The sequence below is a fragment of the Chelonia mydas genome, chromosome 17 (assembly GCF_015237465.2).
Source record: "Chelonia mydas isolate rCheMyd1 chromosome 17, rCheMyd1.pri.v2, whole genome shotgun sequence".
Taxonomy (NCBI): Eukaryota; Metazoa; Chordata; order Testudines; family Cheloniidae; genus Chelonia; species Chelonia mydas.
In genome coordinates this window covers 10,242,890-10,255,631 of record NC_051257.2, presented here as the reverse complement: position 1 = coordinate 10,255,631, position 12,742 = coordinate 10,242,890, and the positions used below count along the sequence as shown (strand labels likewise).

At 41.2% G+C, this 12,742-nt stretch overlaps 1 protein-coding gene across 4 annotated transcripts in view; it reads right to left on the bottom strand.

The window, feature by feature from the left end:
• The window catches only part of PAFAH1B1 (platelet activating factor acetylhydrolase 1b regulatory subunit 1), a 64,304-nt gene that overhangs the window by 16,401 nt on the left and 35,161 nt on the right, over positions 1-12,742 (bottom strand). For all 4 annotated transcript variants that reach the window (XM_037880191.2, XM_043530902.1, XM_043530903.1 and 1 more), the window contains 3 exons: positions 12,510-12,594; positions 2,350-2,424; positions 1,028-1,234 (listed from right to left, as the gene is read on the bottom strand). In XM_037880191.2, coding sequence (XP_037736119.1) covers positions 1,028-1,234; positions 2,350-2,424; positions 12,510-12,594 — 367 coding nt within the window. The remainder of the gene's footprint in view (positions 1-1,027; positions 1,235-2,349; positions 2,425-12,509; positions 12,595-12,742) is intronic.

Sequence of the window (12,742 nt, the reverse complement as noted above, 5' to 3'; positions counted from 1 at the left end):
TGTTATAACTGGTTAAAACTTGATGCAAAATTATTTCAATTTAATCTTTGTTGTATCCTCCATCACGACAGGTTGCTCAATATCTCCTTACAATATTTGTTACCCAAACTCTTTAGGTCAGTATGACACTTTCAACCATTTCCAAAGCAGCATCAGCTCCCTGGTAGTTTTCATGCAAGCATATATCAAATTAATCCCCAAGCAAATGCTCAAGGAGAAGGTCCTTAAGGATTGTAGCCAAGTAGAAGTACTCATTTTCACTCCATGAATAAATCAGTTACACAAATATTTCTTTAGAATTAGGACACTAAATGGGCAAAGCACACGCCTACCACAAAAGAGTAGTATGGGTGCATTAACATCTGCAACAGGGGCTACAAAGATCTTAATAAAAATCATATTAGAAGTTCTGAAAGACTAAAAGTGTTTCTATACACACTATCTTCCATTTCCCACAAATGTTTTTAGGTGAATATATGTTGAAAACCAGCATCAACTGGTGGCTGGGTATTACATATGAAGAAGAAGATATCAATCCTTTACATTAAAAAGTAGTGGGGGAGGAGGGAACATTAAAGTTTGGTGTTTATTTAAAATTTTAGCCTGCAAAGTCGTCGTTCGATGAATCTTCTGAGATAGTCTTTTCTCTATCTTTCTCAACATCTCTTTACTCTTAACCCAACCAAACACTTCTATGTGCCACATCATCTGCCTTAATCTTTGGCTATTCTCCTTCCACAAGAGTGTTTATCCCTTAATCTTCTGCCCAGTCCCTAAATCCACACTTGCGTCTCAACAGCTTTCAAATATTATTCTGACCCAAGAGAAACCCCCAAAGACAACTTGAAGGCATCAGACTAAAATCTGCTGAATACTACCACACAACAGACTATGATCAAAGTTATAAGGACTATGAAAGTAGGTAAAACTTGGCTCAGGATTGCATGTGTGTAGGTGGTCTATATTCCTCATTATCTCAAACTGATTTGCTTAGCCCATCATATAACTGTCTATAGCAAGCATTTACCTTTATTGTAGCATCCTCTGAAGCAGAGACCATAACACTGAAAACTGGGTGGAAAATTACTCTTGTGACAGGACTCCTATGTCCACTCAACGCATACTTCTCTGGAGGACGAGGGATCCATTCTTTAGGGTCTCGTTTCTGACCAAGAGGTCCACCTGATGTGAATTCTTCTTTTGCTTCATTTAGCTTAGATTCTAGTTCCATCACCTGAGATTTATGGGGTTTAAAAAAAGAGCAATCGTTTCTACAATCTTCTACAGCAAGATCTAGCTAATCTGCACTGGTCGTAAAGAAAGCTAAACTTTCTGAATGGCTTTGGATCTATAGTATTTTGTTTCTCTCTTAGATGGAGAGCAAGTTACTAACCTCCAGTAGCTCTGGACCATCCCTAAAATACAATGGGTCTGAGTAATACTTGATTTGAACCCAAAAATTTTCCTCATAGGTTTTATGTGGGAAGGGGACTAACATGCAAAGTCATTTAGCTCTACTATACTGGGAAGGTAACTACTTCAAACTGATTGAAAGTAGCTTTTCAAGTTGCATTTTGTGAACAGTCTTTTGGCAAACGATTGTCAAAGGTAATTTTACTACTAAAAATGCTCACACACAGCCCAAGGACCACTTATCAAGCATGCATACAGGATACCCAAGGGCAAAAAATATTAAAAGCTCAGTAAAATCCTACAATGTTAACTACTACATTTGGTAGCCTGTGCTGTTAACATGCTATGATTTTTGATGCATCAATACAATATATACCTATGAAGGCTCTATTAAGCACGTACAGTTTTGTATTGTGTGTTTGCACTAGAACTACTTACTCTAATGTATCAGAACTAAAGGCTTCACTGCAAAGGAAGAGCCAAAGAGGACTAGCAGCAGAGCTTTTGCCTTCTTCCCTGCTAAGGAAGTGTTTTGGGGACAACTACTCAGCCTTTGCATTTCCAAAAAGCCTTGGGGCACTCTTTCCTTCCCACCATCTTCACAAAGTGCATCAGAAATCCATGAGATGAAGCAAAGAGTCAGATATCCGAGAAACCACTATAGGAAAAGCGTGAATATTTTTGCTGGAGATGAAATGGATAGTAGAACACACATTTCAAGGCTAAATATTCTGCATGTTGGATACCGTTACCTTCCCTGTTCTGCCCTCCAAAAATACTTTTAGGAGAACATTTAATAAGCCCACACTTCCTTTGAATGCATATGATAGTTCCTCTTCAATTTCAGTCCACCAAATACTGTTAATTTGCTTTAAAAACTGATTACTCATTGTACAATTGTACAATATGAAAAATTCAAGTCCCCTCCCCATTTACCTTCTTTTGTAATCTTATAACAGATGTCCATTTTTTCTCCAAAAGTCCAGCATACTTCTTATCTAGCTCTTCATTCTGAAACAGTAATTCAAGAAGTTATAATGCAGTTGTTAAGAGACAAGCCAAAGCATGCCGTAATGTTTTCAAGAACATTTAAACATTCAAATTAAGTAATTTGTGGGAGGAAAGAAGAGGAATCAGTTGATTTTTAAATCATCTTAATTCAGTCACCAGATGGACATCTTGATTTTTATTTATTTATTTTGAAGACTAATACCATAAATACTTTGGCGGTCTACTTTGGTTACAAAGTAATAGTGATGTTTAGCCAAAGATTTTCTGTGAATCAAATCCACAAAACCAAAGGCTCAGATCATCCACATTATTGTATTCTGGCTATTAAACCCCCCAATCCCCTTTTCTAGAACACATGAGAGCCTCTTAAATGAGTATTACTACTGCGGGAATTCTGTACCATGGCGTGTGCACAGAATTCATGCCTCCTGCAGATTTTTTTGCTTCCCTGCAGATGATAGGGAAGCAAAAGGAAGCTGCAAGAACAGTCATGCATCGTTTTGGGTGCGTGGAGCAGCTGGCGGAGAGGAAAATCACTGTGGGGTGAGGGGGGAGCCTGGCTCCTACCCTGCGTTGAACCCTGCTAGTCCCAGCAGGGCTGGGGGAAGACAAGACTTCCTATTCCCCTGCAAGGGAGCAGCAAAGCCCGATCAGACCCATGCCCAGAAACCCCCCCCCCCTCCCCCCAGTTGCACAAATATTTATACCACACTCCCTGCCCCATCGCTCCACAGCTACAGGTGGAAAGGTCACTACAAGGGTATTTGCTCCCCCGTCCACCCAACCCCCATGCGTCCAGTTCTCCCCACACCCGGACCCCCCACCGAGGCACCCGCACCCAGACTGCCCAACACAAGCCTCTCATCCCATACCAGAATCCCCCCACCACTAAACCGCTTCACACTTGGATCCTGCCAGCCTGAGCCTGCTTGCCCCACACCTTGGATCGGGGCAATGGTTGGGCATACATGAGACACTTCGTCCATCTCGCTTACTATCTTGGTACGCCCAGCGTGGAGGCAAAGGGCCCCAAGGTGTTTCTGGGGCAGGCCCGGCCCTTGCACTGTGTGCAGGCTTTAAGTCAAGTCTGTGTCTGGGAACGGTGGGAGCACTGCAGGATCTCGCATCTCCATGAAGCCAGTGGCCTGTGCTCCCCACTGCACCAAGATCACCCACTGCCATGCTAGAGCCGCCTCATTTATTTATTGACAAAATATTCAAAATTTTTATTTTTTTGGCCCAGAATTTTTAGGTGCAGAATTCCCTCAGGAGTAGAGTATACAATGAATAGCTGAGAAAACTCTAGTTATGACTTGTCTAATTATCTTTCCCACCAACCCCCATCAACTAGAAAAGAAAAGATAGGAAGGGATGTGTTGACTGTGTGGACGGGAGAGTAAGTGTGACCTGGTGATAATTAGGTTTTTGTAGTTACCTAACCTTTTAATCAATCAAAAACTGATTGACCTGTATGTACAACGGCCAAGGAAATATGCTACCACTATGTTTGCACCGCATAATCAGCTAACTTGAGACATCTGCTGCACTGCTTAAAATTTTACAACAAGGTGCCAAAAGACAGGCTTGCATATATATAGGCTATGGTGGTTTCTTCTTATTTTTAGCTGATGAATACAACCCCATCCTTGTTGAAAGGCCTTCACATCATACCAATCATGGGGTTCGACCCAAATAGTGATGGGAATAATTTTAGGCATTTCAATGATCTCTCAAACTATATGGCTAAAACAGAAAAAGATTTAAATCCTCTGTATTTCACTAGGTCTAAAAAGGTATTTCAAGGCCCTTTTAAAAAAGTCTTTGTAGTGTGCACAGTGGCGCCTAAGTGTTCCTTCTCTCAAAACAGGAATACACTGGTAACACTGATGTAAAGGTTTCTAAAGATCTTAGTAGTGTAAGAGCACTGCTACATCTGAGGCCTCCTTGAGATTCATCCCAAGGCCTGGAAGTGCTCATAGAAATGTAGGTCAGGAAGAGACTGACAGGTCATCCAGTTCAGTCCTCTGTATTGAGGCAGGACTAAGTGTTATCTAGAGTTTAGACCATCTCTGACAGATGGTTTGTCTCACCTATTCTTAAAACCTCCAATGGCAGATTCCACAATATCTAAGTAATTTGTTCCAGTTCCTAGCCACCTTTACAGTCAGTAAGTTCTCTATTGTCTAACCTAAATCTCCCTTGCTGCAATTTAAGCAGATTACTTCTTGTCCTGTCCATTTGGGGGATTCTACTTTACTCTTTCAAAAAATAAAATAAAAATCAAAAGAAAACCCCACAGATGATCACTACTGGGCTCAGAAATGGACATTTCTCTTCTCCAATTCTAGGCTTTTCCCTGCACAGTGAACCCTTTCTCCAACCTCTCCTCAGAGAAAAGAATCTGAAATTGAAGTGTGAGGTTTCATTAGGTCTGCTACACCTAGATGAAAAGCCCTCACATTTCCTGCAGTATCCCAGATGTTGAGTTTTCTAAATCCTTGGCCTTACCCAATACGCTCAGAAAGGATAACAGCCTCCTGTCTCAAATCATGCTTCCAGATGCCACTACAGTTTGATCCCTGAAAGCTTTGCCCAGGATGAGAAATCCAGCTTTTGGCAAGACACACACTCCTTGTTCCTTTCTTTTGATAATACAAATACACAATTGCCAGAGCGTCCATCCTAATTGGGAAGGGTTTGTCTCACTTGCTGATGAACTGATCTTAAGGCTCTATTTCATTTGGATGTCTCTAGGAAGACAGGTATCACACCCCATCACACAGCCTGACATCTGTGGTGATGGTTTGACTTTGGGGAGTTTGCAAAGGCTAACCCTAAAAGATGACTACTAGAGACTCCTATCATCTCTGGAACAATCTTATGAAGGTTGAGGACGACACTCAAACCCTTGGAATTTCAACAGCTTTTGCGTTTGAGGTCTAGAGTGCGTTCCTGCCCAGTGCATTAGTTGTGTATAGTCAAACTGCAGGCGCTGAAGGGCTAACCTCAACTTGAGTATTCTGAGACAGTGACTTGACAGGCCATAAAAATGGTTCTATTGATAGAGACAGAACTGGGCGTTGAACAAACGGTCAGTGATGGAGTTGTTGCTGAGCTGAAGTTAGCTTGCTGTAACTAATTAAGAATCTCTAATTAAGTACAGCAGATTCCTATACTGCTTTTCTAGAGGCAAGAGATGGGGGTCAGACAAGCCAGGTGTCCAAACAGAAGAGGGAAAACTTATGACAGGCTACCTACTAATACAAGACCTTTGGAAGAGAGCAGATATCAGCCCAAAGGGGGAAGGATGGGAACTGGAAATGTCTAGGGAACAAAAGTAAACTAGGGAGAAACTTGACAGAAAACAGGAGTGTGGAGGTATGTACTTTAACTATGCAGACATTCATAGAAGTTTCTAGGTTCCACTGCTCCAATTATGGAGTTGATGCTTGCCATCTTATAGTTTGTAAGTGGTGAAAGTTCAAATCTAAATACATGTCCCCTAACATACTAGGAAAATGCAGCAGCAATATGCTGCAGAATCTGGGAGAGTTTTGTGGACTGCTCGGATACTGATGAACTGATCAGTTGCTCTCAGATAAGTCTTTAATGGACAAAATGTTCCAGGAGAGGTGGGGATAAGGAGTCTAATTACACACAATAACTAGTTGAAGGCAGAAAACTCCTATTGTTACTGATGAAAGCTAACAAGCCTTCCCTCTTTAAAAAACTCTAATGGAGACTAGGTACCAGGTCAAAATCTCATCTATTCAGTTTGCCACGGGATGAGTTTTAACTTGATCCCTTAGAGATGTAGGACCTACAGATGGAAACCTGGAATCAGCCATATGTTCCATATCCTTGCTGGTCTCTACATCAGGAAGAAGGAAAGAAGGAGTAAAGTCTGCTGTATACAGGGGAGGTACTGTCCCTCCAAAGTCTTGGTCTCCTCACAGGAGCTTATTCCTGTTAAAGGAAGTTACAGTAAGACACTATTTGATTCAGAAATCAAGATTTCCATGCCAGAAGCCAAGGCATCCTGTGACTTGCAAAGATACTGGTCAGGAGACAAAAAAGTTACACGAAACAGAAGTCATTTGATGAATCAAGCCAATGGATTAAAAAAAAAAAAACGCAGTTTAGACTTGGAGGATTCTCTGCAAATATTCCATTCTAGCTCCTGAAGGTGCATCAGAGAAGTACATTTTGACAAACCTGACTTCATCATTCGGTACTAGGTTATAGTTCTTTTTGAAATTATCACAAGTCTTAGATACTAGGGCATTGCCTGGCAAAGGTCTTAAGCGGAGTGATACACAGGATCAATCCTAAGAGCATCTCCCATAAATCATGATGGTCCTTGAAGAGCTTTTTTCATCTGGACATGCCTTTAGGGTTGAGCAGTTCTGGAGTCCTGACATTTCCATAAAACTTGTATTTTATTCAATATCAAGATGAAGACATTATAAATTAATATCCTGGGTCCAGTCTTATTCTAAGACCCTGGGATTCTTTGCTATTAGATTAAGAGAAAATAAGGGTAACCAAAGTTTAAAGGAATCTGTGTGGAATTGTTGGTTTTCTGGGTGCAGGAGGGCCATGCCATCAGATAATTCCTTTCCCTCTTCTCACAAATTGGATAACTCTGACCTGTTAGCTCTCTGAAGCCTCAACAGCAGCCAGGAGTACCAAGAAACCGTTTTTTCCCCTGCTAAGTTTTCAGAGACAGACTCCATGAGGTTGTTCACTTAATGAGCTTAAGATGAAGGTGGGGAATATGTACAAGATCTGGGGCATGGCAGGGGAACAGAAGGTTGAAGCTCTAGAAGCAATAACCAACAAAGCTTGGGTGGTTGAGGATTTTTCCCCAAGCACTTTCCCCCCTTTTAAGGCTCAAGGGCTCAGCCAAGGAGCTCCAACAATGAGCAACTGATCCCACCACTACAGTGGGATAACTATCTTCCCTACTAAACACCAAGAACACGAGAAAAGGAGGCAAACACACTGAATCCTAATCCTCCCTCTGTGTGTGAGGAGAAGAGGAAGAGAAAGAACCCAGATTCAGGAGGGGCAAAAAAGGCAAGGAGACAAGGGCATCCTGCCTACATTACAGGTTATGTAGCTTCTGTCTCTGGGTCTTGAGATAATCTGAGCTGGAGGAAGGATACAGACTGGACAGAGGCAGGGGAGAAAGACGACGACTTGTTAGAGTGTGACACCTTGACATCCCAATATTCACCACTGTTAAGTAATTAGCATATGTTTTGTACAAAGTATGCCTTGTGAGGTGGTATTCTAAAAGTCTTGATCTGCTAGACATTAATATCTTGTTGGACTGTATGTGCTATTGTCATATGTGAAGTTATGAAGTTTGGCTATGTATGCGTTACTGAAACACGTGTGAGGTTGAAAACACCCAAAAGCAGCCTTTCAGATACAACAGTAAAGGCCAAACAATGTTAATGGCTTACTGAGGAAATGCACACAAGTACAAGGATTACCCCAGGAACTGCGTACAACAGAAACCTCTCAGAGACAGCACTACACAATGGGAACTGTTTGACCCAGGTCACAGCAAAAGAGCTTTCCAGCAAGTGGGGAGAAGATATAAAAGGGGAATAATGACATCATGAGGGGACCTCATTCTCCCTGCAACAACACACCAGGAAACACCTGAAGGGCAAGGACTGCACCATGGAAAGTGATGGTCCCAGGCTGCCAGCCTGTTTATCACTCAGGATGAGCATTTGCTAATTTATATCCTACCTACCTAGAGTATTAAACTCAGTTTGAGGGTTTTGTTTATTTACTAAGGTAACCTGCTTTGATCTTTTTGCTATCCCTTATAATCACTTAAAATCCATCTTGTGCAGTTAAATCAACTTGTTTTTGCTTATTCTGAAACCAGTTTGTGGAATTCATAACAGGGTGGAGGGGGGCTCAAAAAACTGTGCATATCTTCCTCCACATTAAGGGAGGGGGCAGATTTCATGAGCTTACAGTGTACAGATTTCTGTACAGCGCAAGACAATTTTGGGTTTACACTCCAGAGGAGGTATGCATTTCAGTGCTGGGCAATTCCTGAGCTGAGTCTTCCTACACAGAGCTGTTCTCAGTGTCTGTCTTTCTGCACCTGGGTGTGGCCCTATCTGTATATGTGCTGGAGGACGCTGGAGGGCCTGGCTCAGCAGGGCAGTGTACTGGAACCCAGACTGGTGGAACCAGTGTGCTCAGTGGTACCCCAGTACATCAGGTGGCACCCCAGAGGGGGGACAACCCGTCACACAAAGTTTCTAGACAAATATGCTATCTGGGTCAGACTCCATGGTGGAGCAGCCTATTACTCCAGCAATGTTTGAGAAATGGATTTATTTGCAGAATTAATCAGTACTGGAACCAGAATCGATCCCCAGACAGGGCTCTGCTTAACTCCTCACCATTCACTGAACCCATTACTGTGTCAGATATTGTTAGTCTTTTTTAGCTGTTTTAAAGTAGTCCCATCTAATTCTCATTTTCCTATGAGAAAGTTAAAATTGCACACAGGAACTAACTTGATTTTCTTGTACCTCCCTTAAGACTATCAAATAACCAGACTGCCTAGCATATTTAGGTCTTTTAACCTTTTGGGGAAGGGGGGGACCACACCAAATTTAATTAGGTTGATGGATAAGTCTGATAAGTGAATGTTATTATGGTTTTCAATTATAAAACGTATGATATCCCAACTAGTCGTTTCTACTGATTTGTTACTTAGAACACTGAGTGCAGTTTAGGGAAATCAAGTAAAACCTCAACTGAATATTTTGGAAAATAGGATAAACAATCCTAAATTTAAGAGAAATGTTAAGTTACACAGTTTGCTAGTCCGGAGGGATATTTTCAGAGAGAGGTGGAAAGCACAATTACAAACAATCTGCTCATAGTCAACTCAAAACTTCTCCTGATTAATCTTACATTTACGTACATAGTATTAATTTCACTACAAATTTTCAATCCAAAACAAGGGATACTTGTCTATTTTAGAGTCAGCTCCTAGTTGTAAAACAAAGATCAGGGATTTCTTCATATGGTTTGGAAGTGAGAAAATTGGCAAGTGTTTGGTCAAAAGACATTGCACATATGCAAAAGAAGTTTTTGAATTTGAATATAATCCAGTTTTCAAGTTCCACTGTTATGGAGACAAGTACCATACAAATGAAACAAAAATGAAAAGACAGGGTTAAATTCACCTGCATTGTGAATCCCAGCCAATGGCATTACAGTGACAGTAAGTTTGGTCCACTATTTCTAACAAGCACTAAACTGGCTATCCTGTCAAAATAAATTGTTTGGCAGGATTTTGAGTAGCTAAGTTAACACTACTAAAACTTTTCTTCCTTCTACATTACCACCAACTGACTTCTAGCAGTTTCAGGTACTGAAGTAGCTTTATGAGTCCAATTCGGGACATAATAGGAACATTTTCTGGATGCTCTCAGTAAGATGAACATTGAAAATGGTGACAAACATGGCACAGGCTTTACCGCTCACAGAACATTTACAAAGAAGGGCACGGCCATTGTTATTGACAGTCTCTGCAGATGCAAACCGTGCATCAATGTTATTAGCCATTCCAGTTTCAAAAGGACCTTCGTAATTTATTTCTCTATGAAATCTTAGATTATGGAGTAAAAAAGCAAGGTATGTGGATAACATGAGAATAATATGATTGCAGATTTGTCATTTTATAGAAATAGTACTTTTAATAAAAGTTTAAATAGACCTTCAAAAAAGGTAGATAATGTCTTTCCAAGAAATCATCTAAGCACATTCTGACCCAAATAGTTCAACTCTTGGAAAAATTAAAAAAGCGATTTTTAAACAAATTGTGTATGTTCAGCTGTTCAAGAGATGCTTTCACTTAAGTTTTAAATGACTCATTTATCAAAAATAAGTCTTTGCTACCATCAAGTTCAAGGTGTCAAATATTAGTAATTTTACTGACATGCAAGAGCCTCAATCTGTAATAACTGACTAGATTTTAGAGGCTAGTATTTAACAGAATTAAAGGTGACATGAGCACTTTCAGTCAACAAACTCCAGTACTTATTACACATACCTCTATCCCCTGCCTCCCATGACTATACGGAATACAAATCAACGATCGAGTGTGAGAGGCACCAAAACTGTTTCAGCCACATCTGGAAGGTACTTACAGCTGGAGCAGACACCTGATTTCTTCACTTTAGTTCAGCAATTAGTATATCCACTACACAGAACATGTTGCACTAGCACATTAATCCTGTGGAAGTGGTGCTGACTAAGGTTTCAAAATAGGAGGCCCAGAATTTGTAAGTCACTTAATAGGAGTTGGTTAGATAAATGCTCTAGACTACAAAAGCCTCGTTTAGCTCTCTGCTTCTGTATAATTCCCAGTAAAAAAAATTAAATTTGGGGGTAAGAGATGGGACCATCTAGCAGTTAAACATTAGAAAGCCAGGAAATTTTAAAAAGTTTAAATATATGCATATAAGTACATGTAGCAGGGTTGTCTGTTCAGTCAGCAGGCCTAGTGGTCTTCTGCCTCCAGTCCCCCTTTCTACCCAATGTGTCCTGGACCGAGTCCCAGCTGGGTCAGCTTCCTTGTCGGTAACCCATTGTCCTGTTCATCCCAGGGTTGGGAACAGGGAAATCTGGGCTGGGTAGGAAAAGCGTGGAATAGCCAGGATTAGGCCCACCTCCTGCTCACCTTCCCCTGGGCCACTTCCTACCACACATGATGCCTCCGTTTGAGGTGTGGCTGCTACTAGGTTAGAGTCCCTTGTTTCAAACCTCCCACAGCCTGGGGCTGATACAGGAGACCCTCTGGTGCTACTGTATGTGGTTCTCCCTCCCTCTTGAGTGATGGCTGGGGATGGGGAGGGACTCATACATAGACCTCCTTAGTATGGGCTGCTTCTACTATGAAGAATGCTCCTCCTGGAAATGCCTTCTCTCCCCCACTCCCCTGACCTGCTGGAGATCTCTTTATACTGGTCTTTTCCCCAGGAGCATGCTCAGCAGTGCCTACGGGGCAGAGCCTTCCTGGCCCAGTACTGCTCCAGCTCTCTTCCTGTCTCTGCCTTAGTTGTGGGATCCATAAACCCCTTCCCAGTAGAGTAGAGGCCAAAAGATTACAGCATTTTTAGAATGAATACAAAAGGATATTTCTGGAAGTATGACAATCCCCTCATTTTCCCCTTATGACACAAACAACTCATCCTATTTACTCCATGCATTCCAAAAGGTTTCCCCTCCAGCTTAAAACTTCCTGCCAAACTTGATATGGACAGGGTTAGTTTTGACAAAGCTAGATGGGTCAAAAGTGAATCAGTCTTACCACTGTTAAGGTTGAAACTAAGTCTGTTTCCATAATACTAAACTGGAAAACTGAAGAATTTGTACTCCTTTCTCCAGCTGGGACCCTTAAGCATTTTAGGAGGGGTTCGGATTCGTCCTATATCTGGCGAAAGTTCAGTATAAGAATTGAGTGACCAAGGAAATGGATTAATTTTCCAGCAGAGTTAAACTAGTACAGCCAGGTTCAGATGATCAGCATCATCAGAATACTCAAGGAATAATATTATATGTCTCAGAAAATGAAATGCATTCTCCTGAACATTTACTTTTTTGGTATCAAGAAAAAGTTTATTTTATATTGCTATAGCACCTTTCATCCTGGAGGAACTCAGAGCCCTTTAGGAACTGGATCCCTACAATACCACAGAAAAGCAGGCTGCTCTGGAGTGATGGGTGACAGGCAGGTGGACAACAGGCCTAAAGAACAATACACCAGTGTCAGGAATAGGGGAGTAAAGTGGGGGGACGAACTTTGCCCAAGAAACTTCACGTTACAGAGTTGAGACCATCACAATATAGAGAGAACATTTACTGTCTCTTAAAGTGATTATTGCATTAAGCTTGCGTATGATGCATCAATTTCCACATTGTAAGAGCTAACAGGACTGTTTTAGCAGATGTTCAGAAGTAGTGCAATCCACAGAACTTATATAACGTTTTACAGAACAAACGAGCTTTATGAAGAATCTTGTGTTTCAACTCACCACATCTAGCTCAGCTTCCTTTTTAAAAACTGAATAAGCCTCTTCGTAGCCATTGGATCGAAGGTAATCCGCTATTGCTCGATTTCTAGACAAAGAAAAAAAGATTTAACAGTAAGACATTCTTATCTTAGCCACAGTTCTGAACAGTACTGAAAAACAAAATACAGAACGCATGGGTACAGGTTTTCAAATTGTAACCAATAAGGTAAACCTTGTTCTTCATTGTATTAAGA